Source organism: Elephas maximus, chromosome 26 (genome assembly GCF_024166365.1).
Source record: "Elephas maximus indicus isolate mEleMax1 chromosome 26, mEleMax1 primary haplotype, whole genome shotgun sequence".
Taxonomy (NCBI): domain Eukaryota; kingdom Metazoa; phylum Chordata; class Mammalia; order Proboscidea; family Elephantidae; genus Elephas; species Elephas maximus.
This window is the reverse complement of record NC_064844.1, coordinates 34,445,128-34,472,099: the sequence shown is the minus strand read 5'-3', so window position 1 is coordinate 34,472,099 and position 26,972 is coordinate 34,445,128. Positions and strand designations below refer to the sequence as shown.

The following is a 26,972-nucleotide window of genomic DNA, read 5'->3' as shown; positions in this document are numbered from 1 at the left end:
GACTTTGGGCCTTTGTCAAATATCAGCTGCTCATATGTGCATGGATTTATGTCTGGGATCTCAATTCTGTTCCATTGGTCCATGTATCTGTTGTTGTACCAGTACCAGGCTGTTTCCACTACTGTGGCGGTATAATGGTTTCTAAAATCAGGTAAAGTAAGGCCTCCCACTTTGTTCTTCTTTTTCAGTAATGCCTTATTTATCTGGGGCCTCTTTCCCTTCCATATGAAATTGGTGATTTGTTTCTCCATCTCATTAAAGAATGTCATTGGAATTTGGTTCAGAATTGCATTAAATGTATAGATCGCTTTTGGTAGAATAGACATTTTTATAATGTTAAGTCTTCCTATCCACGAGCAAGGTATGTTCTTCCACTTATGTAAGTCTCTTTTGGTTTCTTGCGGAAGTGTACCGTAGTTTTCTTTGTATAAGTCTTTTACACCTCTGGTAAGATTTATTCCTAAGTATTTTATCTTCTTGGGGGCTATTGTAAAATGCATTGATTTGGTGATTTCCTCTTCTGTTCTTTTTGTTGGTGTAGAGGAATCCAACTGATTTTTGTATGTTGATCTTGTATCCCGATACTCTGCTGAACTCTTCTGTTAGTTTCAGTAGTTTTCTGGGGGATTCCTTAGGGTTTTCTGTCATCTGCAAATAGAGATACTTTTACTTCTTCCTTGCCAATCTGGGTGCCCTTTATTTCTTTATCTAGCCTAATTTCTCTGGCTAGGACTTCCAGCACAATGTTGAATAAGAGTGGTGATAAAGGGCATCCTTGTCTGGTTCCCAATCTCAATGAGAATGTTTTTAGGCTTTCTCCATTTAGGGTGATGTTGGCTGTTGGATTTGTATAAATGCTCTTTATTATGTTGAGAAATTTTCCTTTTATTCCTATTTTGCTGAGAGGTTTTATCAAGAATGAGTGTTGAACTTTGTCAAATGCCTTTTCTGCATCAATTGCTAAGATCATGTGATTCTTGTCTTTTGTTTTATTTATGTGGTGGATTACATTAATTGATTTTCTAATGTTGAACCATCCCTGAATACCTGGCATGAATCCCACTTGGTCATGGTGAATTATTTTTTTTTGATATGTTGTTGAATTCTATTGGCTAGAAGTTTGTTGAGGATTTTTGCATCTACATTCATGAGGGAGATAGGTCTATAATTTTCGTTTCTTGTGGTGCCTTTACCTGGGTTTGGTATCAGGGATATGGTGGCTTCAGAGAATGAGTTTGGTAGTATTCCATCCTTTTCTATGCTCTGAAATACCTTTAGTAGTAGTGTTGTTAACTCTTCTCTGAAAGTTTGGTAGAACTCTGCAGTGAAGCCGTCTGGGCCAGGGCTTTTCTTTTATTGGGAGTTTTTTGATTACCTTTTCAATCTCTTATTTTGTTATGGGTCTGTTTAGTTGTTCTACCTCTGTTTGTTTAGTTTAGGTAGGTAGTGTGTTTCTAGGAATTCATCCATTTCTTCTAGGTTTTCAAATTTGTTTGAATATAGTTTTTCATAGTAATCTGATATGATTCTTTTAATTTCAGTTGGGTCTGTTGTAATATCACCCATCTCATTTCTTATTTGGGTTATTTGCTTCCTCTCCTGTTTTTCTTTTGTCAGTTTAGCCAATTTTGTTGAGTTTTTCAAAAAACCAGCTTCTCATTTCTTATTCAGGTTATTTGCTTCCTCTCCTGTTTTTCTTTTGTCAGTTTAGCCAATTTTGTTGAGTTTCTCAAAAAACCAGCTTCTGGTCTTACTAATTCTCTCAGTTGTTTTTCTGTTTTCTATTTCATTTAGTTCAGCTCTAATTTTTATTACTTGTTTTCTTATGGTGCCTGTGAGTTTCTTTTGTTGCTCTCTTTCTATTTGCTCAACTTGTAGGGATAGTTCTTTGATTTTGGCCCTTTCTTCTTTTTGGATGTGTGCATTTATTGATATAAATTGGCCTCTGAGCACTGCTTTTTTTGTGTCCCAAAGGTTCTGATAAGAAGTGTTTTTGTTCTCATTGGATTCTATGAATTTTTTTTATTCCATCCTTAAAGGCTTCTATAATCCAGTCTTTTTTGAGCAGGGTGTTTTTCAGTTTCCAAGTGTTTGATTTCTTTTCCCTGCTTTTCCTGTTATTGCTTTCCACTTTTATGGCCTTATGGTCAGAGAAGATGCTTTGTAATATTTCAGTGTTTTGGATTCTGCTAAGGCTTGCTTTATGACCTAATATGTGGCCTATTCTAGAGAATGTTCCATGTGTGCTGGAAAAGAAAGTATAGTTGGTTGCTGTTGGGTGGAGTGTTCTGTATAAGTCTACGAGGTCAAGTTGTTTGATTGTGGCATTTAGATCTTCCGTGTCTTTATTGAGCTTCTTCCTAGATGTCCTGTCCTTCACTGAAAGTGGTGTGTTGAGGTCTCCAACTATTATTGTGGGGCTGTCTATCTCACTTTTCAATGCTGATATAGTTTATGTATTTTGCAGCCCTGTCATTGGTTGCATAAATATTTAATATGGTTTTATCTTCTTGGTGTATTGTCCCTTTAATCATTATATAGTGTCCTTCTTTATCCTTTCTGATGGATTTAACTTTAAAGTCTATTTTGTCAGAGATTAATATTGCCACTCCTGCTCTTTTTTGATTGTTGCTTGCTTGATATATTTTTTTCCATCCTTTGAGTTTTAGTTTGTGTCTCTAAGTCTAAGGTGTGTCTCTTGTAGGCACCATATAGACGGATCTTGTTTTTTAATCCATTCTGCCACTCTGTCTCTTTATTGGTGCATTTAGTCCATTTACATTCAGGGTAATTATGGATAAGTATGAATTTAGTGCTGTCATTTTGATGTCTTTTTTTTGTGTTTTGACAGCTGCTTTTTCCCACTTGATTTTATGTGCTGAGTAGATTTTCTTTATGTATTGTCCTTTCTTCATATTTGTTGTTGTCGATTTTGTTTCTGCTGAGTCTGTATTTTTCCCTTGTATTTTATTTTGATGAGTAGGATAGTTTGTCTCCTTTGTGGTTACCTTATTATTTACCCCTATTTTTCTAAATTTATAGCTAACTTTTATTTCTTTGTATCACCATATCTTCCTCTCCATATGGAAGGTGTACGATTACATTTCTTAGTCCTTCTTTATTATTTTCATGTTGTCTTCTTTTGTATAATAACATCGCCATGACCCTGTGTTGGGCTTTTTTTTTTTTTAATCTTGCTTTTTATTTTTTAGATTTCCCTGTCTTCCCTTTTAGATTTCCCTGGGTTGACTTCTGGTTGCTCTGCCCAGTGTTCTAGTCTTGGGTCAATACCTGAAATTATTGATTTTCTAACCAAAGAACTCCCTTTAGTATCTCTTGTAGTTTTGGTTTAGTTTTTACAAATTCTCTCAACTTGTGTTTATCTGGAAATGTCTTAATTTCACCTTTATATTACAGAGACTGTTTTGATGGATATATGATTCTTGGCAGGCATTTTTTTTCCTGCAATTTTTTAAATATGTCATCCCATTGCCTTCTTGCCTGCATGGTTTCTGCCGAGTGGTCTGAGTTTATTCTTATTGGCTCTCCCTTGTAGGTGAGTTTTCTTTTATCCCTCGCTGCTCTTATAATTGTCTCTTTATCTTTGGTTTTGGCAGGCTTGATTATAATATGTCTTGGTGACTTTCCTGTAAGACCTACCTTATGTGGAGTTCGATGAGCATCTTGGATAGATATCTTCTCGTCTTTCACCATATCGGGGAAGTTTTCTGCCTACAAATATTCAGCAATTCTCTGTGTATTTTCTATTATCCCTCCCTGTTCTGGTACTCCAGTCACTCATAGGTTATTTCTTTTGGTAGAATCCCACATGATTCTTAAGGTTTCTTCATTTTTTAAAATTCTTTTATCTGATTTTTCTTCAAATATATTAGTGCCAAGTGATTTATCTTCGAGTTCAGAAATTCTAGCTTCTACTTGCTCAATTCTGCCCCTCTGACTTTCTACTGAGTTATCTAATTCTGTAATTTTATTGTTAATCTTCTGAATTTCTAATTGCTGTCTGTCCATGGATTTTTCCAGCTTATTAAACTTTTCATTATGTTCCTGAATAATCTTTCTAATTTCTTCAGTTGCTTTATCTGTGTGTTCCTTGGCTTGTTCTGCATATTGCCTCGTTTCCTTCCTGATGTCTTGAAGGGCTCTGCATATTAAACTTTTGTATTCTGCATCTGCTAATTCCAGGAATGCACTTTCATTTTGAAGATCCCTGGATTCTTTGTTTTGAGAGCCTGTTGAGGTGATCATGGTCTGTTTCTTTATGTGACTTGATATTGACTGTTGTCTGCAAGTTGTGTATAAGTTATTGTATTAGTTTATGCTTGCTTACTCTGTCGTAGCTTCTTGCTTTGTTTTGTTTTGGTATACCCCTGTGGGTTGCTTGAATGAGCTAGCTTGATTAATTTCACCTTTGGAGTTCTGGTGTCCTGTCCCCAGCTGGCTATAGTTGTTATGAGGTGTATCAGTCTAGGAGTCCATTCAGTTTTCTTGTATGAATTCAGCTCAGGTTTCCAGGTAGCTGAAATAAAGTGTGTGGTATAGGCTCTGTCCTACAGTCTTAGAGGGGCAGTGGTGATTGGCATATATACCAGTATCTGATTGCAGTAGGGGGTCACAGTGTGAATAAGGCAGGGGGCAGAGAACCAACCCCCAAGTGCCTCGGAGGAAAATGTGTCTGTGTTCCCTAGATTGTGCTGGTGGGTGGGTTCTGCAGAGGGACCGTGGGCACCCATAGTTTGTGTTGTAAAGACTGGGAGGTACCAGTTATCTTTGGACCTCTGTCGTGGGTGGCTGGGTGACCTGAGTGGAGCTACCTGTCCTTAGGTCCCTGATGTGGGTAGGTGAGGACCTTGTTTAATAGGCAAAGCAATGTGAAATATCAAACACCCACCTCTCCACCGCACAGCTGAAATGGTTGGAGTTTGCCAACAAGGGCCTATTCTCCTGAAATAGGCCCACACAGGTCCATGCAGAAGGGAAACGTGTTCAAGGTCCACGGACGGTTTATGCCGGGACAGGAGCTGTTTCCATCCTGAGCTCCCCCGGTTGCTGCAGCTAGCAAATTATCTTTTCCCATCAATTGAAAATTTTTTCCTTCCCCAAGGCTGGAAGAATGGCTGTAGGTGCTCAGCAGAGTCTATCTCAGGCCCAGGGATTCAGCCGCTGAAGACGGCTTGGGGGGGGGGGGGGGCGTGGTAAAATTACGCAAGTAGTTAGGTTTTGCCGAGAGCGCTGTTCTCCTCAGGTTCTGGAGTTGTGAGTAGGCTGTGTGGCTGGCTGCTTCTCCCTGAGGAAACTGCGCCCAAACACTAGTACCAGCCCGCCGCTGCCGCCGCTCCGGGAATGGTGCCTAAGGGCTTCCTGCGATTCAGGGCTGGGAATTCCTCTCCACTTTTGAACACCTTCTTACACCCTCTGCCCCTCAGTTCGTTGTCTAAGCTTGCCTTTGATGCTCAGGGCTCCCAGCTTGTCACAAATATACTCGTTTCACTTGTTTTTCTGGGTCTTTGTTGTAAAGAAGTCTCGACAGAAGCATCTGTCTCTTCTGCCACATTGGCTCCAACCCCCAAGTAGACTCTCTTTTGTTTTTAATTCTTAGTTTTTTGTCCTGGGAGCCTGAAACTATTCTTAATGATCGTTTTAGGGTATATTTGCTTATCTGTCTTTCTTTTTGATATTACCATCTTTCCTTAAAGACCAGCTCAATGTACCAGTTTTTACTTATGACCAAGTGCTCATGACTTAACGGGTGTGAAATTCATGAGATTTAGAAACTAGAAAGAACGTGGCAAGTGAAAGATTAGGGACACGGCTTTAGAGGCCGTTTAGCTAAATTTCTGGGAGTATGTGAAAGCTTGTTGCAGTTTTTAACTGAGCACGATGCTTATGTACATGTACATGCACATAAGAAAAAAAATGTTTCTGTCAGGTGGATTCTGACTCATGGTCACCCTATGTGTACAAAGTAGAATTCCACTCCATAGGATTTTCAGGGCTCTGATCTTTCGGAGACAGATCGCCAGGTCTCTTCCAAGGCACCTCTGGGTGGGTTCACATTGCCAACCTGTCTGAGTTTGTGTTATCCATGGAAATATAAAAAACTAAATACACAGTGTTAATTGAGGCTTCACTTTCAGTTAGTCCCATTCTCCTAGTACTTAACATTCTACCAATGTCTTCCAGATAATTTGTGTGTGCAGTTTCCCCTCTAGCAATGGACATGGAACTTGTGTTCAGCTAATGATGCCCAAAATGACCAACAAACCTCCTCAAATGCTTGAAATGAAATAAAAAAACTCTTTTGATAAAGCCATTTACTCAGAATATTGGAAGTGCAAAGGATTACTTAAAAAATCATTTTATAGATGAATGCCATGTGATTAAAAGATTTGCTTGTTGGAGATAGACCTAGAGTGGAACCCAGGTCATATCACTTACCAGCTACTGCATTTTCTCATTTTACTTATACCTCCAGTTTATTTGAATATAACAGAATTATTTTGGATGGAGTTGTTGGAAATTATCCTGCTCTAAAAAAACCTAGAAGTATCTTGTAAATATGTTCCTGTATTTGTAGTGATTTAGCAAACAAAAAAGAATACTTTGAACCCATTAGAGGAAATAGGAAATGAACAGTACACCCCTCGCCCTTTACTTTTACTTATCAATTTAATGTTCTTGGTTTTATTCGTAGGGAGTTCCTTTGTGGTACAAATGTTTAAATGCTGGGCTGCTAACTGAGAGGTTGGCAGTGTAAGTCCACCCAGGTGCACTTCCTAAGAAAAGCCTGGCAATCTGCCTCCAAAAAACCAGCCACTGTAAAACCTATACTACTGTGATACACATGGGATCTCTGTAAGTCCGAAATGACTCGATAGCAACTCATTGGTTAAATCCTCTTTATGTGGTTGTCATGTTTAAGATAGAGGTGTAGAATAATTATTCTGTGTAGAAGTGAAAATAGCTTAAGAGGTCTGTTTTTAATTTCCCAGTTTTTATTATACATATAGCCTAATCGGGTTCTTATAAAGAGTGACTGTAGTTGTGCAGGTGCTTGTCCTCGTACCCAGCTCAAATAAGTGTTGGTTCTCTCTACTCCTTCCAATGTCACATTGGAGAGTGTCTGAAGTACTTAGTAAATCTGTGTATTAATAAATCAAGAATTATTTTCTGAGACCTTCCTATGTTTTAGCTAGATACAGTAACTACAGCAAACATGAGTTTTGTTTGAAAATTAAAATTTGACTTATAGTTAGGATTTGTTGTTGTTAGTTGCTGTCTAGTTGGTTCCGACTTATAGCGACCCTATGCACAACAGAATTTAATAGGATTTAGTAAAAGTAAATTTTGTGGTGTTGCTTTTGTTATTATTAAATGATCATTAGTTATTTTTTCTTTCCAGAAAGACTGATAAAGAAAATTTGCTCCCCTTTTATGGAGTAATTCAGTGAGCTCTTTATTTATGTATTATAACCATGTGTATTCAGCCAGAAGTTAATCTCTTCTACCCTCCTTCCCACAACTAAACAGCTTTGGGGAGAAGCATGCAACCTTTTTGCTATTAAGTTTCTGTGAAGCGAGACCCGAAAGCTTTAAAAATATATTGACCGAGATGGTTTAGGAGTCTGGTTATATTTCAGTTTGTTCTGTTTGTCTTGATTGAATTGTCAAAGAAGTAATGTAATGAGTATTTTCACGCACTTCACCTGATGAACAATAATTCATCGACAGGATATTCTTAGACTAACAAATGTGTCTCCCCCGGAATATGATATAGAGAACTCTCAATTTAGGAGCATTTTCCTTGCTCAGAATCTGATCTCCTTGTCTTGGGCTTTTACTCGGATATGTTAGACTGCTGTCATTTTCTTGAACTTGCTACTTCTTTTACTTTTTCTGAAATTTTCAAATTTTTAAATGTATTATGTAAAATTTGAAACATTTTCAAACTTATAGAAAAGTTACTAGTACAGTACAAATGCCTTTTGTACATTGAAGTATTTGAGAGTAAGTTGCCAACACAGTGCTCCATCATCCTCAGATACAAGGACATTCTTTTACATAATCACAACATGTCCATTATGCGTATATGCATTATGCATAATAAAAATAGGACATGATAATTCAGAGTTGAGAGAAGCTCTAAGTATATAGTATTAGAAAAATATGTATACTTAATAAATTGAATTATAAATTAAGAAGCAGGTGAGGATGTTCACGGTAATGGCACTGCCGTCCATATGTTTGCCTTGGAATGCCAGCGTGTGGCTGTACTCACTTTGATGTTGTATATCTGAGCTGTTTGTATGACTGGTCACCTGACCAATGGATTTTTTTTTTTCCAGTTGCGGTCAAGTTGATTCTGACTCATGGTGACCCCATGTGTGTCAGAGTAGAAATATGTTCCATTGGGTTTTCAATGACTGATTTTTCAGAAGTAGATCACGAGGCCTTTTGAGGTTCCTCTGGGTGGACTCAAACTGCCAACTTGATTAGCAGCTGAGCATGTTAATCGTTTGCAGCACTGAATAATGCCAGCCTTTTACTTTGTAGTTGACCCTGGAACTTTTCTTACAGTCAGCCGTCTTGATAGTATGCTTCTTGATGTGGCTTCGGAGAGTTCCGTTGTTCAGTACCACTGTAGGTATTTTGGTACATCGGGGGGATTCTTCAGAGCAGGCAGCTTGCAGCTGCCCACTGCACTGTATAGGTGCCCTCTCATGAATGAACATCCAGCCTGATAGCTCTGTAGCTGAAGAGTGAAAGCACTCACTCTCTGTGATCAAATAGACCTATTTTTATCTTTCACTTTATTCCTGAGAATATAGTCCTAAATGAAGTTCTTCATATGATTTCTGTATGGTTTATTAGAAGTAGCTTTGTCCAAGTGGTATTTAGAGTTAGCATTACAGTTATGAAATAGATATGCTAAAGGACTGTTTTTCATAGAAAATTAAAAAGGCTGATCAATAAGACTAGTTGTTTGAAAGAGCAAATATAGGAAATCTTGATTTTAAAAACTGTTTCCTGGTAGGGTGTGTGTAAAATGTAAATCTTGACTAGATTATAAAGTTTGTTTAAAATTTGAAGAAATTTAAGAAAATGTTGATGCATCCTATCACCCTATCGAAATGACCCGAGTTCTTTATTGTTTATAATTATGTTCATGTAACTTTATAAGACTGTTTTAAAAAGTTATTGTGTGTATAGATGCTGATCGTAATATGTGCTTAGGCTCTTGCAGACCAATATGAAGATAAGACTACATCTGTATTGGAACGTCTAAAGATTTTCTATTGCTGTCAAGTACCACCTCACTGGGCCATTCAGGTATTTTTTGTTGTCGTTGTCATTGGATATTGAAAATACTTAGCACTAGAAAAGGAAGTGCATTAGAAAATAATTTTTAATTTATGCATGAGTTTTCAAATGTTTCAGTGAAAAGAATGAAATTTATCTAGCTGGGGATTGTCAGTTACTTCAAATTGTTGTTTTGATTAAGGTGATAACAGGCTCTTAAGAATTTTTAAAGAATTTAAAACTAACTTAAACCCCACTGCTGTCGATTCTGACTCATAACGACCCTATAGGTCAGAGTAGAACTGCCGCATAGAGTTTCCAAGGAGCGCCTGGCGGATTTGAATAGTGACCTCTTGGTTAGCAGCCGTGGCACTTAACCACTATGCCACCAGGGTTTCCAGAACTAACTTAGAATTCTAGAAATTAAATAATAGGAGAAACGTATGTTTTTATTTTCAAAATTTTTATATTTAAAAAGCCCTTTGATGACTTTTTGCCAGAAAATGAACCTTTTAACCAGCTTGTTTACAAAAAGAAAAAAAGCACTTATTAGATACTATATACTGCAGGATATCCTTGTCTGCTCTGCCCTTTCTGAGGGTACGAGAATACCTGTTGTAGTTCCCAAGCCCCATGTTGGGGTGGAGAGTCTAGCCCCTGGCCCCCAAGTTCCTCCTGTGTTACAGGTGTGGTGCCCCTAATTTGTAAAATTTTAGGCTAAACTTAGGCATCTCTTCCAGTTTTAATTTTATAGAGGAGAAAATTGTGGCCTAGTGCTATTGACTGTACTTTTCCAAGGTTGATCACACAGCAGTTAATGAGCTCAAGTTCTGGTTTCCTGAGTTTTAGTCCACTAATCTCCTTTCCTTAAAACTTTTTATTGAGCTGTAGGTATATCTTTTAATAGCAGCCAACATTTATTGCATACTTAGTATGATCTGTGCGTTTTGCTCAGCATTTCACACATATTATTTTATTGTAACAACTTTGTGTGAAGTATTCCCGTTTTATAGATCAGGAAGCTAAGGCACAGAGAAGTTAAGTAGTTATAGTACTCTCAGAGCCCTTCATGGCATAGGGTCAAATTGTACCAGCCAGAGGTTTCTAGATGATTTAATAACACTGTATTTTTATGCAAGTAACACACACTTTCTACTTTTGTTTGCCACCCAGGCCCTCTCTCCCACCCCCGCCCCCACCCCAGGTATTTTTATAAGCACAGCTGTGCTGATTTTTTTTTTAACATGTTGCTGTAAAAAAAAAAAAAAAATTACACCTTATTCAACAATCTCACCTACTTTTTAACCTTCCTAATTTTTTTTTTCCATTCTTGTATGATGGACCATTTTTGAACCACAATATATTTATCGTTTAATGTATTTATTGAAAGTTTACTGGCCCCTTTTTGTCTGGGAAATCAGGTAGCTAAATTTGTTAGAATGTGCTTAATTTAAACCAAAGTAGACTTGAGTAAGAAGGAGTCAGAGATGTCCTCATGAATAAAGTATATGGCTACCAGTATAGTGTGCTTTATGTCGTCTATATTGATTGCTCAGAGTCCTTTTTTTGTCAATTTATTGGTTCTCATCTTTACAAATCAAAGATTATCATATATAGAATTTCTAGATAAGAAATATTGATTTTGTTCGTTAAGCTCTCTGAGTTCTTTGGGAAAAAATTGATATATTGAGTACTTCAAACTGTTCCTATATTTTCTTTTATTTCCTCACTCCCTATAGAGGTTGAATTGTAAACATTATGCACTTATACAATGAGCAGATCCTTAAAAAGGCAGATTGAGTATACTTCTAAGTTAAACAGGAATCTCTCTTTACATAAAAAAGCGTTAATTATTTTAACTTGATTTTCCAGCGCCAGCTTGCAGGTTTACTCTTTGAATTGGGATGTACCAGTTCAGCCCTTCAGATATATGAGAAACTAGAAATGTGGGAAGATGCTGTCATTTGTTATGAAAGAGCTGGGCAGCGTGGGAAGGTACGTAATAGTAAAATTCTGTGTACTGGTGAGAGCTTTCCCTTATGAATCATTTTCTAACTCGTTTGCTTTTTAAGCCCATTTTTGCCAATACACCAAAAAAAAAAAAAACCCAAACCAGTTGCCGTCATGTCAACTCCAACTCCTGGCACCTCCATGTGTGCAGAGTAGTACTCTACTCCACAGGGTGTTCAAATATGTGACTTTTTGGAAATAGATTGCCAGGCCTTTTTTCTGAGATGCCTCTGGGTAGGTTCAAACCACCAACCTTTCGGTTAGTAGTCGAGTGTTGTGCCATCATTTGACTCTTATTTTTGCCAGTAGTTCACTTGTATTCCTTTTTTTTTCACGTTCTCCCTGGATTTTTTAAAATGTTTTCTCTGATCTGTTGGATAGATTATTTTAAGAGTCCCTGGGTGGTACAAATGGTTAATACATGTGGCTGCAAACCAAAAGGTAAGGGGTTCAAGTTCACCCAGAGGTGCCTCTGAAGAAGGGCTTGATAATCTACCTCTAAAAATTTAGGCATTGAAAACCTTATGGAGCACAGTTGTATACTGACACGCATACGATCTCCATGAGTCAAAATCGACTTGACAGCATCTGTTTTATTTTATGTGTAAGAATGTGTATGTAATGTATAAAAGAGAAAAGCAATTCAAAATCGATATGTGAGTGTTTATGTTGAACATTTGACATTTAAGAAAGAATGGCACAGTAGCTCAAAGGTAGAAACAATCCAGATGTTGATCAAGGGATGAATAGATAAACAAATTGTGGTATATACATACAATGGAATATAACTCAGCCATAAAGAGAAACAAAGTCCTGATACATGCTTCAACATGATTGAACCTGAACAGGAAAAACACTGTGCTAAGTGAAAGAAGAAAGACAAAAGAGGCATATATTGTATGAGTCCAGTTGTATGAAATATCCAGAGTAGGTGAACCTGTAGAGACAGAAAGCAGATTGGTGGTTACTAGAGGCTTAGAGGAGGGAGGAGTGGGGAGTAACTGCTTAAAGGGTATGAGGTTTCCTTTTGGGATAATGAAAATGTTTTGGAACTAGATAGAGGTCGTGGTTGCACCACATTGTGAATGTACTAAATGTCAGTGAGTCGTTCATTTTAAAATAGCTAATTTTATGTCATATGAATTTTACCTAAAAGAATGAATACTGAAAGCCTTGAAGACAGTGTGCATTTTCATATATTCCCCTTACTATTCTCCTGTAGGACAACTTCAAAATGAAATATTAAAAATTATTTCAAGCTTTGCTGGGTTGCCTGATGACCAGAGGCTGTGGGCATGAAGGGAGGCAGCTAGGAGCAGCAGGCCAGGCCTGTGTAAGAAAATCCAAATGGTGTGATGACTCCCTTGGGACAGAAGACTTGTTAAGCCCTCGAATTGAGTCAAGAGGAAAATGTTGAAATATTGGCATTTGTTATTAATCTACTGTTTTTCTCCTTATAAATGAACAGAATTTTAAAAAGAATAAGGGGCCCTGCATTGTAAGCAGTCATTAAAACTTGACACATTGAAATCATGTTAATTTTGGACTAAAATTTTAAATGGGTAAATTTTTGTCATAAGTACAGTGCTTAAACAGAGGAAACCCCACAAATTCCATCAGTTTTATCTATCTTTTGCTGTCTCCCTAAAAAAGGAGAAGTTGTGGTACAAGTACATATATGTGTCTATTTCTTAAATACCTTCCTAATCAAGTCTATTTTAGACTAATAGTAAAAATTTACATCCCTTTTATTAATCGGTTAATGACAGGGAAGTTCTTTAAATTATATTGGCTTAAGGAGAAAACAGCATGGGTGTAAAATTTTATTGTAGATGATTATACAATTAAAACGTTTTATTCCTGGGAGAGAACTCTGTAATTATTATTTCCAGCCCCCTCCTTTTCTGAATCAGAAAGGGAGCCCCTCATGATTAGCCAAGGATCTCAAAGCTTGTTTTTTATTATTTACTTGAGAGACAGCATGGCATAGTGATTAAAAGCGTAGCATCTGCTATTAAGAAAACATTCTGCGTTCCACTTTGCAGAGTGGCTTCTGAGGTCTTAGAAACACTAGCAAGTGGCCATCTAAGATGCATCAGTGGGTCTCAACCCACCTGGAGCAAAGGAGAATGAAAAATGAAGACACAAGATAGTTACGAGCCCAAGAGACAGAAAGGACCATATAAACCAGAGACTACATCAGTTTGAGACCAGAAGAACTAGATGGTGCCTGACTACAACCGATGACTGTCCTGACAGGGAACACAACAGAGAACCCCTGAGGGAGAAGGAGAACAGTGGGATGCAGACCCCAAATTCTCAAAAAAAGACCAGATTTAATGGTCTGTCTGAGACTAAAAGGACCCCAGTGGTATTGGTCCCCAGACCTTCTGTTAGCCCAAGACAGGAACCATTCCTAAAGCCAACTCTTCAGACAGGGATTGGACAGGACTATGGGGTAAAAAATTGGTACTGGTGAAGAGTGAGCTTCTTGGATCAAGTAGACACATGAGACTGTGTTGGCATCTCCTGCCTGGAGGGGAGATGAGAGGGCAGAAGCTGGCCGAATGGACATGAAAATGGAGAGTGGAGGGAAGGAGTATGCTGTCTCCTTAGGGGGTGAGCACTTAGGAGTATATAAACCCAGAGCCGTCGAGTCAATTCCGACTCATAGCGACCCTATAGCACAGAGTAGAACTGCCCCATAGAGTTTCCAAAGAGCACCTGGTGGATTTGAACTGCCAACCCTTTGGTTAGCAGCTGTAGCACTTAACCACTACGCCACCAGGGTTTCCTAGGAGTGTATAGCAAGGTGTATATAAATTTTTGTATGAGAGACTGACTTGATTTGTAAACTTTCACTTAAAGCCCAATTAAAAAAAAAAAAAAAAGCATAGCCTCTGGACCTAGACTCCCTGGATTCAATGCTGACCTTGCCACATACTAGCTTGGTGATCTTGGGCAAGGAAATGAACCCCTCTATGCCTCCATTTGCTCCTACCTCATAGATTTTTGTGAGGTAAGGTATGTAAAGTACATAGAAAGGTGCTTATTACATTAGAGAACTTATGGTCCTCTAATATATTTTTTTTTAATTTTTATTGTGCTTTAAGTGAAAGTTGACAAACCAAGTCAGTCGCTCATACAAAAACTTATATACACCCTGGTATATACTGCTAGTTGCTCTCCTTCTAATGAGACAGCACACTCCTTCCCTCCACTCTCCATTTTCATGTCCATTCGGACAGCTTCTGCCCCCCTCTGCCCTCTCATCTCTTCTTCACACAGGAGCTGCTCACATAGTCTCATGTGTCTACCAGATCCAAGGAGCTCAGTCTTCACCAGTATCAATTTTCTCTTCCATAAAAAATCCAATCCCTGTCTGAAGAGTTGGCTTTGGAAATGGTTCCTGTCTTGGGTTAACAGGTCTGGGGACCATGATGTCTGAGGTCTTTTTAGTCTTAGTCAGACCATTAAGCCTGGTCTTTTTATGAGAATTTGGGGTCTGCATCCCACTGGTCTCCTGCTCCCTCAGGGCTTCTCTGTTGAAACCATGGTACCCATACCCCCGCCGCTGCTAAGCTGGCCTTCGAAGTGTTTGATTTATTCAGAAAACTTTGCTTTTGGTTTAGTCCAGTTGTGCTGACCTCTCCTGTACTGTGTGTTGTCTTTCCCGTCACCTAAAATAGTTCTTATCTACTATCTAATTAGTGAAAACTCTTGACCCTCCCTCCCTCTTCTTGTAACCATCAAAGAATATTCTGTTCTCTGTTTAAACTATTTCTCAAGTTCTTATAATAGTGGTCTTATGCAATATTTGTCCTTTTGTAGCTGACTAGTTTCACTCAGCATAATGCCTTCCAGATTCCTCCATGTTATGAATTGTTTCACAGATTCATCATTGTTCTTTATCGTGTGAATATACCATAATTTATCCATTCATCCATTGATGGGCACCTTGGTTGCTTCCAACTTTTTGCTATTGTAAACAGTGCTGCAGTGAACATGGGTGTGCATATATCTGTTCGTGTAAAGGTTCTTATTTCTCTAGGATATGTTCCAAGGAGTGGGATTGCTAGATTGTGTGGTAGTTCTATTTCTAGTTTTCTAAGGAAGCACCAAATCGATTTCCAAAGTGGTTGCACCATTTTACATTCCCACCAGCAGTGTATAAGTGTTCCGGTCTCTTCACAACCTCTCCAACATTTATTATTTTGTGTTTTTTGGATTAATGCCACCCTTGTTGGAATGAGATGGAATCTGTAGTTTTGATTTGCATTTCTTTAATAACTAATGATCGTGAACATTTCTTCATGTATCTGTTAGCCACCTGAATGTCTTCTTTAGTGAAGTGTCTGTTCATATCCTTTGCCCATTTTTTAATTGGGTTATTTGTGTTTTTGTAGTTGAGTTTTTACAGTATCATGTAAATTTTAGAGATCAGACGCTGTTTGGAAATGTCATAGCTCAAAACCTTTTCCCAGTCTGTAGGTAATCTTTACTCTTTTGGTGAGGTCTTTGGATGAGCATAGGTGTTTGATTTTTAGGAGCTCCCAGTTATCTAGTTGCCCTTCTGCACTGTTAGTAATGTTTATGCCATGTATTAGGGCTCCTAGCGTTGTCCCTATTTTTTCTTCCACGATCTTTATTGTTTTAGATTTTATATTTAGGTCTTTGATCCATTTTGAGTTAGTTTTTGTGCATGGTGTGAGGTATGGGTCTTATTTCATTTTTTTGCAGATGGATATCCAGTTATGCCAGCACCATTTGTTAAAGAGACTGTCTTTTCCCCATTTAACTGACTTTGGGCCTTTGTCAAATATCAGCTACTCATATGTGGATGGATTTATGTCTGCATTCTCAATTCTGTTCCATTGGTCTATGTATCTGTTGTTGTACCCTTACCAGGCTGTTTTGACTACTGTGGCAGTATAAGAGGTTCTAAAATCAGGTAGAGTGAGACCTCTCACTTTGTTCTTCTTTTTCAGTAATGCTTTACTTATCCAGGGCCTCTTTCCCTTCCATATGAGGTTGGTGATTTGTTTCTCCATCTCAATTAAAAAATGTCATTGGGATTTGCTTTGGAATTGCATTGCATCTATAGATGGCTTTTGGTAAAATAGATATTTTTACAATGTTAAGTCTTCCTATCCATGAGCAAGGTATTTCTTTTCACTTATGCAGGCCTCTTTTGGTTTCTTGCAGTAGTATCTTGTAGTTTTCTTTGTATAAGTCTTTTACATCTCTGGTAAGATTTATTCTTAAGTATTTTATCTTCTTGGTGATTTCCTCTTCGATGTTCTTTTTTTGGTATAGAGGAATCCAACTGATTTTTGTGTGTCTATCTCGTAAAAAAAAAAAAAAATCTTTTTTTTTTTTTTTATCTCGTATCCTGATACCCTACTGAACTCTTAGTTTCAGTAGTTTCTTGAGGATTTTTTAGGGTTTTCAGTGTATAAAATCATGTCATCTGCAAACAGATATTTTTACTTCTTCCTTACCAATCTGGGTGCCCTTTCTTTATCTAACCAGGGCTTTTTCTTGTTGGGAGTTTTTAAATTACCTTTTCAATCTCTTCTTCTGTTATGGGTTTATTTCGTTGTTCTACCTCTGTTTGTGTTAGCTTAGGTAGGTAGTCCATTTCTAGAAATTCATCCATTTCTTCTAGGTTTTCAAATTTGTTAGAGTACAGTTTTTCGTAGTAATCTGATATGATTTTTTTAATTTCAGATGGGTCTGTTGTAATATTGCCCATCTCATTTCTTATTTGGGTTGTTTGCTTCCTCTCCTGTTTTTCTTTTGTCAGTTTGTCAATTTTGTTAATTTTTTCAAAGAACCAGCTTTTGGTCTTGTTAACTCTTTCAGTTGTTTTCCTTTTCTCTATTTCATTTAATTCTACCCTAATTTTTATTATTTGCTTTCTTCTGGTGCCTGAGGGTTTCTTTTGTTGCTCTTTTTCTATTTGTTCTAGTTGTAGGAGTAATTCTTTGATTTTGGCCCTTTCTTCTTTTTTGGATGTATCATTTATTGATACAAATTGACCTCTGAGCACTGCTTTCACTGTGTCCGAAAGGTTCTGATAGGAAGTGTTTTCATTCTCATTGGATTCTGTGAATTTCTTTATTCCATCCTTGGTGTCTTCTATAACCCAGTTGTTTTTGAGCAGGGTAGTGTTCAGTTTCCAAGTGTTTGATTTCTTTTCCCTGCTTTTCGGCTATTGATTTCTACTTTTATGGCCTTATGGTCAGAGAAGATGCTTTGTAATATTTTGATGTTTTGGATTCTGCTAAGGCTTGCTTTATGACCTAATATGTGGTGTATTCTAGAGAATGTTCCATGTGCACTAGGAAAGAAAGTATACTTGGCTGCTGTTGAGTGGAGTGTTCTCTATATATCTGTGAGGTCAGTTTGGTTGATTGTGTCATTTAGATCCTCCATGTCTTTGTTGAGCTTCTTTCTGTATGCCCTGTCCTTCACCGAAAGTGGTGTGTTGAAGTCTCCTACCATATTTGTGGAGCTGTCTATCTCATTTTTGAATGCTGTTAGAGTTTGTTTTATGTATCTTGCAGTCCTGTCATTGGGTGCATAAGTATTTAATATGGTTATATCCTCTTCGTATATTGCCCTTTTAATCATTATATAGTGTCATTCCTTACCCTTTGCGGTGGATTTAACTTTAAAGTCTATTTTGTCAGAAATTAATATTGCCACTCCTGTTGTTTTTTGATTGTTCTTTGCTTGATATATTTTTTTTTCCATCTTTTGAGTTTTAATTTATTTGTGTTTCTAATCTGTGTCTCTTGTAAGCAGCCTATAGACAGATCATGTTTTTTTAATCCATTTTGCCCTCTCTCTCTCTTTATTGGTGGGGTTAGTCCATTTACATTCAGCGTAATTATGGATAGGTATGAGTTTAGTGCTGTCATTTGGATGTCCTTTTTTGTGTTTTGTTGTTAGTTTCTTTTTCCCACTTAATTTTTTATGCTGAGTTGTTTATCCTTATATATTGTCTTTTCTTCTGCTTCATTGTTGTTGATTTTGTTTCTGCTGAGTCTTTTTTTTTTTGTATTTTATTTTGATGTGTAGGATTGTTAGTCTCCTTTGTGGTTACCTTAATATTTACTCCTATTTTTCTGTGTTTAAACCTAACTTTTATTTCTTTATATCACCTTGTCTTCTGCATTTGAAAGATCTGTGACTACATTTCTTAGTCCCTCTTTATTGTTTTAATGTTCTCTTCTTTTACATAATTACATCGCTTTTTCCCTGTTTTGAGTGGTTTTTTTAAATCTTGATTTGTTTTTGTGATTTCCCTATCTAGGTTTACTTCTGATTGCTCTGTTCAGTGTTCTAGTCTGGGGTTGATATCTAATATTGATTTTGTAATCAGTGAACTGCCTTTAGTATTTCTTGTAGTTTTGATTTGGTTTTTATGAATTCCCAAAACTTCTGTTTAACTGGAAGTGTCCTAATTTTGCCTTCCTATTTGAGACACAGTTTTCCTGGCTATATGACTCTTGGCTGGCAGTATTTTTCCTTCAATGCTTTGTATAAGTCATCCCATTGCCTTCTTGCCTGCATGGTTTCTGCTGATTAATCCGTGCTCATTCTTACTGAATCTCCTTTGTAGGTGACTTTTCATTTATCCCTGGCCACTCTTTAAATTCTTTCTTTTTCTTTGGTTTTGGTAAGTTTGATTAAAATATGTTCTGGTGACTTTCTTTTATGATCTACCTTATGTGGAGTTTGATGAGCATCTTGGATAGATACCTTCTCATCTTTCACGATATCAGGAAAGTTTTCTGCCAAAAAATCTTCAACAATTCTTTCTGTGTTTTCTGTTATCCCTCCCTGTTCTGGTACTGCAATGACTTTTGGGTTATTTCTCTTGATACAGTCCCACATGATTTTTAAGTTTTCTTCATTGTTTTAAATTCTTTTATCTGATTTTTCTTCAAGTATATTGATGGCAGATGCTTCTTCTTCAGTCTCACAAATTCTGCCTTCCACTTGCTCAGTTCCACTCCTCTGACTTTCTATTGAGTTGTCTAATTCTGTGATTTTATTTTTATCTTCTGAATTTTTGATTGCTGTCTCTCTATGGATTCTTGCAGTGTATTAAGTTTTTCATTATGTACTTGAATAACCTTTTTAATTTCTTTTGCTGCTTTGTCTGTGTGTTCCTTAGCTTGTTCTGCATATTGCCTGATCTCCTTCCTTATGTCTTGAAGACTTCTGTATATTAATCTCTTGTATTCTGCATCTGGTAATTCCAGGAACGTACCTTCATCCTGAAGATTCCTTGATCCTCTGTTTTGAGAGCTTATTGAAGTGTTCATAGTCTGTTTCTTTATGTGATTTGATATTGACTGTGGTTTCTGAGCCATCTATAAGTTATTGTATTAGTTTATGCTTACTTAATGTATCCTAGCTTCTTCCTGTGTTTTGTTTTGATGTGCCCAAATAGGTTGCTTGAGGTAGCTAGCTCGAGTATTTTCACCTTTTACACTCTAACGTCCTGTAACCAGATGGCTAGATCTGTTACAATGTATATGAGCCTAGGAGTCCATTCGCTTTTCCTGTATGGATTCAGCTCAGGTGTCCAGGTAGTTGGTCATCAAGTGTGTGTTACAGGCCCAGTCCATACAGTCTTAGGGGGCCAGGGGTGATTGTTGTAGGTACCGGCATCTTGTTTCAGCTATGGGTCATGCTCTTAATAAGGCAGGGGGCTGACAGCCGTCCCTCGAGTATCTGTGAGGAAAGCATGTCTCTGTTGCCTAGAGCGCACAGGTGGGTGGGTTCTGCACATGGACTTTGGGCACCCAATGCTTTTGGTTGTAAGGACTGGGAGGTCGCAGTTATCCTTGGACCCCAGTCATGGGTGGCTGGGTGACGTGTGTAGCCACGAGTCCTTAGGCCCCTGATGTGGGTAGGTGAAGACGCTGTTTAATAAGCAAATTGGTGTTAAATATCAAACAGTCACCTCTCCACTGCATAGCTGAAACAGTTGCAGTCTGCCAACAAGAGCCTATTTTCCTGAAATAGGCCCGCTCAGGTCCATTCAGGGAAGGAAAGGTATTCAAAGTCCACGGACCGTTTATTCCTGGACAGGAGCTGCTTCTGTCCTGAGCTTCCAAGTTTAGTGGAGCTGCCAGATTATCTTTTCCTCAGTGGTGAATTTTTGTTCTTTCTCTAAGGCCGGGAGAATGGCTCAGAGCGTGCAACCGGACCTATCTCAGGCCCGGGGAAATTGACAGCCACTGACGCCAGCTTCGGGGTGGGGGATGTGGTAAAATATATGCAAGTACTTAGCTTTTGCTGAGAGCACCGTTCTCCTCTGGTTCTGGAGGTGTGAGTAGGTTGTGTTTCTCCCTGAGGAAACTGCAGCCAAAGGCCACCACTAGCCCACCACAGCCACTCCCGGGAGTGGTGCCTGAGGTTTCCTTGTGATTTAGGTCCAGCAGCTCCTCTCCGCTTCTGAGCCGTTCCTCCCTCCCCCTGCCACTCAGTCCATTTTGTAACTTTGCTTTTGATGTTCAGGGCTTCTAGCTTGTCATAAATGTAATCTTTTCACTTTTCTTCTCAGGTCTTTGTTGTAAGAGGGTTCACTGGAAGCATCTGACTACTCCACCATCTTGGCCCCACCTCTCTCTCTCATTTTTTTTTAATGCAATTAGGGATTCACCCACATCATATACTGGGGCTACAATAAGGGAAGTAATCGTAGAGCTTAGTGTCCCTTCTAATAGGGAGATGCTCCTTTAAGCAGTTTATTCCTTAGTCCTCCAGTAAATACTGCATTGTCTGGTTCCTGAAATACATCAGAAGTATGGCATTTTTCAAAGCCAGCTGATGAAGTATCTTTTCGGCATCTTTTATTGTTTTCCACAGTCTGGCTCTCTGGGCACGTCTCCCTGTATAGGCCAGGCATGCCAACAGGCCTGAATTATCCAGTCAGGGAGCTGCAGTAGTGTTTGCTGTTACTAGTAAGACAAAATTTTTTACATTTTAACGTCTCTGAAATTGGAATGTATCTAACAATCGGTAGTATCTTCAAATTGCTGTTGGTCAGGTGACAGTCTTGCCAGGTTGTCATTGCCTGTGCATGTACAAACTTAGAGTTATATTTAAATTGGATGTGTGCACGGTGTCGGTGCTACATATGTTGAGTTTAATTGCTATTTATAATGTCTTCAGAAAGATGTCATTATTATTTGGCATTTGAACAAAACATTATTGAGTAAACAGAAAAGGACAGAAACAAAGTAAATTTGATACTAGGGAGGAAATATTTACCATTGGAGAGATGAACAAAATTCCATTTATTTTTCTTTAAAAGCAGCAATCAAATGCTTTTTGGGAGTCAAGAAAGAAAGATACTCCAAAGTTGATAAAGCTGCATGTTGTACTGAGATGTGTAAAAAGAATTGCCTTTGAAAATGTCAAGTAGTGAATTGAAGGCAGGAAAAAATTGCCATATTATCTGAATAGATTCAAACCTAAGAGAGACGGGTATAATTTATTCAAGGCATTATGTCATAGCTTAATTCAAAGCATTTTTTTTTTTTAGTTAAAGAGTTTGTCTTACAATTGATGGCATCTCAAATTTGATGAAATACGGTATCATGTTTCTTCCATGAAGTCCTTAAGATTAGGGACTTAACTATTTTTTTAATGCCCATTGCCAGTCACTTAAAGTAGCAGGAAGATGTTTGTTTAAAGGAAAAATAAAACAAAAAACTAAACCCACTGCTATCAAGTTGATTCGGACTCATAGCAACCCTATAGGACAAAGTGGAACTGCCCCGTAGTGTTTCCAATAAGTGCCTGGTGGATTCGAACTGCTGACCTTTTGGTTAGCAGCTGTAGCTCTTAACCAGTACACCATCAGGATTTCCAAAAGAGTGAATGGATGACTGAATATCTTGACTCCCAGTCTGATCTGCTTTCCATTGCATCATTCCTTTTCACTGTGTGAGTCTTTTATAGTGAAAAATAGATAAAGACGCAAATAAATGCTGTACGTAAGATATGCCTGGTGGTACAGCAGTTGAGTACTTGACTGCTAACTGAAAGGTTGACAGTTCAAACCCACCCAGTCGCTCCATAAGAGAAAGACCTGGTGACCAGTTTCCATAAAGATTAATCGCCAAGAAGACCCTATGGGGCAGTTCTGCTCTGTCTCACAGGGTCGCTGTGAGTCAAAATCAACTTGATGGCACCCAACAACAGTTTTTAAAATATTAATTTTTGAAATACTCAAGCTTTTGGAAGAATCACAAATACCCAGTGCGTGTTTTGAAATATTAAATATATATAATTATTTTCAGAAAGTATAGAAAGTAGAAATTTTCTCTAATTGCAGAAGAAAAATAAAGAAATCCATCCCCTTAAGAGAAGGCAACTACTCCAGAGTAGTTGCAGTGTTAAAATTTTTAAAAATTTGCCTGTGACCTAGTAAGAATTGTAATACCCATGTGTCTAATTATTCTAGAAAATGTGCTTATTTTAATTTTTAGGAATGTATAGTTGTTTACTTTTGTTTTAGATCTTTTGTGAGTTACAGCTAACCATCCCCAAAACTCTTGATTTTAACATTCCGTTTGCCTCATAAAAGGCCTACCTTACCTGTTTTTCTTGTGGTATATTTTGTAAATCACTTTAACCACGTACCTAAAAAGTTTTGCCTCAAGTTGGAAGCGGATGTTTTATTTCTTTAACAGATGAGATTCTTTTAGCATTTGGATGAGTATCAGCAGTTTTCACCACATTTTGATTTAACTAGAAGTTTGTGAAATTTTAATTCATGCATTTAATGTTTAATGGCATAATTTTGTTCTTTAAAGGCAAATTTGCAGAAATGCCCACTTCTCATTATTGTGTTTTGGTGTTCATGTTTGCATCCCACTATTGAAAAGCCTCAGACTTTCTAATTTGGAAACTACCTGCAGAAATTCTCGTTATTTAATGACCATTGGCGCCCTGGTGGTACAGTGGTTAAGAGCTACAGCTGCTAACCAAAAGGTTGGCAGTTGAAATCCACCACATGTTCTTTGGAAATCCTATGGGTCAGTTCTGCTCTGTCCTGTAGGGCCACTATGAGTTGAAATTGACTGGATGACAACAGGTTTGGGTTTTGGTTTGTAATGACTATTGGCAAAATAGCTAAGATTAATTTCATGTGACTTTGGGATCAGAACTGGTTCTCATCTGTTAGTGTTTAAATTTTTAAATTATCTGGTCCACTTATAGCTTTTCCCCAAGCCTATGGACAAATTCTTTGAACAGATTTGATCCCTAAATGAAAGACTAAGACTGAGCTGGCATAAACTGCATAAGGATAGGGGTAGAGGATGGGGACTCTCCTGTTTTCATTGGCAACAAAGCTTACCTAAGGTTATATAACCTTATCTTTTATTATGCCACCTTTGCAGATCAGTGTAACCACAGACTCTAAAAAAGTTTTAAGTTACAAGTAAATATTACTAAAACAGCTGAGATTCTTTTAGAAGTTAGTGTTTTTTTTTTTTTTCCTTCTAAGATGGTTTTTTTTTTTTAATGATTTAAACAATTTCCCACAAGTCCTTTTCCTAGACTACAGAATGATCTTCCTAAAAGATAAATCTGATTATGGCCTTCTCACCCTTCAGTAACTTTTATTTGTCATTAGGATAATCCCAAAGTCTATGGAATGAATGGCTTACTTATCTCTCATGATGTGGCTCCTGTTTACATCAGCAATGACATTTTCCACCTGCCCTTTTATCCTCACTCTGATCCTCTTCATCCTTCCCATTCAGGCTGTACTTGAAGTTCCAGCAGGACTAAACAACTTGTAATTTCTTCAATATGCAGCATTGTCTCACCTCAGAACCTTTGTACAGGCTGTTGTCTGTCTAAAACACTTGGCCTTTTTCATCTAACTCCTACTGATTCTTAAGGTCTCTTCTCAGCATTTGCATTCTACAAAACCTACCCCGATAGCTCCCTCCCAAATTTGGTGGCACTGTCCTCCTGAGTGCTCTGATAGTGGCCAACGCAACTGTAATTTCCCACTTGCTGGCTTATTTTACCACTAAACTGTAAGCTGTTTGAGAACCAGACTGTCGTCTCTCTTATTTACAGTCATCTCGTAGCCCCTAGTGTAGGCCCAACTCATGACAGGATTCTGTTCGACCAACTCCATCATAAATCAGTTCTGATGTAAATTGAATACCTCCTTTTTTAGTTTTCATCATGATTGCCTTTTGTAGTCAGTATCTTTAAAAAAAAAAAAAAAATTTTTTTTTTTTTTTAATCTTTATAAAGCCAGTCTTTTTTTATCTTTGGGGTTGGTATGAGAATGGTAACATCAGCAAATTACATGTTGCCACACTGTATGTAGTACATATAACTAATGATAAGATGTACAAAAAAATGGACGATCATAAGTGCGGTTCATCATAACTAAAATACATCATAAGTTGGGGACTACCTATACTCAAAAATATTTGGTAAATAAAAGGCTACTAGTGTTCACTTCCCCCAGGCATCTGTCATTTTGTGGGGGCTTGCGTGTTGCTCTGATGCTGGAAGCTATGCCACCAGTATTCAAATACCAGCAAGGTCACTGTCATGGATTGAATTGTGCCCTCCCAAAATATGTGTATCAATTTGACTAGGCCATGCTTCCCAGTATTGTGTGATTGTCCACCTTTTGTCATCTGATGTGATTTTTCTATGTGTTGTAAATCCTATCTCTATGACGCTAATGAGTCAGGATTAGTGGCAGTTATGTTAATGAGGCAGGACTCAATCTACAAGATTAGATTCTGTCTGAAGCCAATCTCTTTTGAGATATAAAAGAGAGAAGCCAGCAGAGAGATGAGGGGACCTCATACCATCAAGAAAGTAGTGCCAGGAGAAGAGAGAATCCTTTGGACCCCAGGACAAGTTCCTAATCCAAGGGAAGATTGATGACAAGGACCTTCCTTTAGAGCCAACAGAGAGAAAAAGACTTCCCCTGGAGTTGATGCCCTGAATTTGGGCTTCTAGCCTACTGACTGAGAGAATAAATTTTGCTTTGTTAAAGCTATCCACTTGTGGTATTTCTTGCGGTATTTCAGTTATAGCAGCACTAGATAACTAAGATAGTCACCCATGGTGGACAGGTTTCAGCCGAGCGTCCAGACTAAAACAGACTAGGAAGAAGGACCTGGTGGTCTGCTTTTGAAAAAAATTAGCCAGTGAAAACCTTATGAATAGCAGCAGAACGTAGTTTGATATAGTGCTGGAAGATGGGCCCCCCAGGTTGGAAGGCACTCAAAATATAATTGAGGAAGAGCTGCCTTCTCAAAGTAGAAAAAAAAAAAGGAGCCGACCTTAATGATGTGGATGCAGTCAAACTTTTGCGACCTTCATTTGGTGATGTGGCATGACTCAAAATGAGAAGAAACAGCTGCAAACATCCATTAATAAGTGAAACATGGAATGTGTGAAGTATAAATCTAGGAAAACTGGAAATTGTCAGAAATGAAATGGAATGCATAAACATTGATATCCTAGGCATTAATGAGCTGAAATGGACTGGTATTGGCCATTCTGAATCAGGCAATCATATGGTCTACTATGCCAGGAACGACAAATCGAAGAGGAATGACATCACATTCGTTGTCAAAAAGAACATTTCAGGATCTATCCTGAAGTACAATGCTGTTAGTGATAGGATAATACCCATACACCTACAAGGAACACCAGTTAATATGACAATTATTTAAGTTTACGCACCAACCATTAAGACCAAAGATGCATTGATAATTATTGGTGTTGGAATGCCAAAGTTGGAAACAAAGTAGAAGGATCAGTAGTTGGAAAATATGGCCTTTTAGAAATGATGCCAGAGGTTGCATGACAGATTTCTGCAAGACCAGTGACTCCTTCATTGGAAATACCTTTTTCAACAACATAAACAGTGGTTATAAACGTAGACCTAGCCAGATGGAATACGCAGGAATCAAATCAACTACATTTGTGGAAAGAGATGATGAAGAAGGTCAATATCATCAGGCAGAATGAGGCCAGGGGCCAATTGCAGAACAGACCATCAATTGCTCATATGCAAGTTCAAGTTGTAGATGAAGAAAATTAGAAAAAGTCCACGACAGATAAGTATGACCTTAAGTATATCCCACCTGAATTTTGAGACTACCGTGAGAATATATCTGATGCATTGATCACTAATGACTGAAGACCAGACGAGTTTTGGAATGACATCAAAGACATCATACATGAAGAAAGCAAGAGATAATTAAAAAGACAGGAAAGAATGAAAATATCAAAATGGATGTCAGAAGAGACTCTGAAACTTGCCCTCGAACATAGAGTAGATAAAGTGAATGGAAGAAATGATGAAGTAAAAGCTGAACAGAAGGTTTTTCAAATCTTCTGTTCAGCTGTTTTACTTCATCATTTCTTCCTTTCAGGTGGCTTGAGAAGACAAAGTAAAGTATTGTGATGACGTGTGCAAAGACCTGGAATTAGTAAACCAAAAGGGAAGAACATGCTCAGCATTTCTCAAGCTGAAAGAACTGAAGAAAAAAATTCAAGCCTTGAGTTGGCAACTGTGAAAGATTTCTATGGTCAAAATACTGAAGGACTCAGGAAAC

General features: G+C 37.9%; 1 protein-coding gene across 4 annotated transcripts in view; it reads left to right on the top strand.

Annotated features, from left to right (window-relative positions):
* Nucleotides 1-26,972, top strand: part of TTC27 (tetratricopeptide repeat domain 27) — a 291,976-nt gene that overhangs the window by 169,909 nt on the left and 95,095 nt on the right. For 3 of the 4 annotated variants that reach the window (XM_049870400.1, XM_049870397.1, XM_049870398.1), the window contains 2 exons: nt 9,253-9,348; nt 11,191-11,313. The exons of the other annotated variant lie outside the window; for it this stretch is intronic. In XM_049870400.1, the coding sequence (XP_049726357.1) occupies nt 9,253-9,348; nt 11,191-11,313 (219 nt within the window). The remainder of the gene's footprint in view (nt 1-9,252; nt 9,349-11,190; nt 11,314-26,972) is intronic. 4 annotated transcript variants of the gene reach the window in all.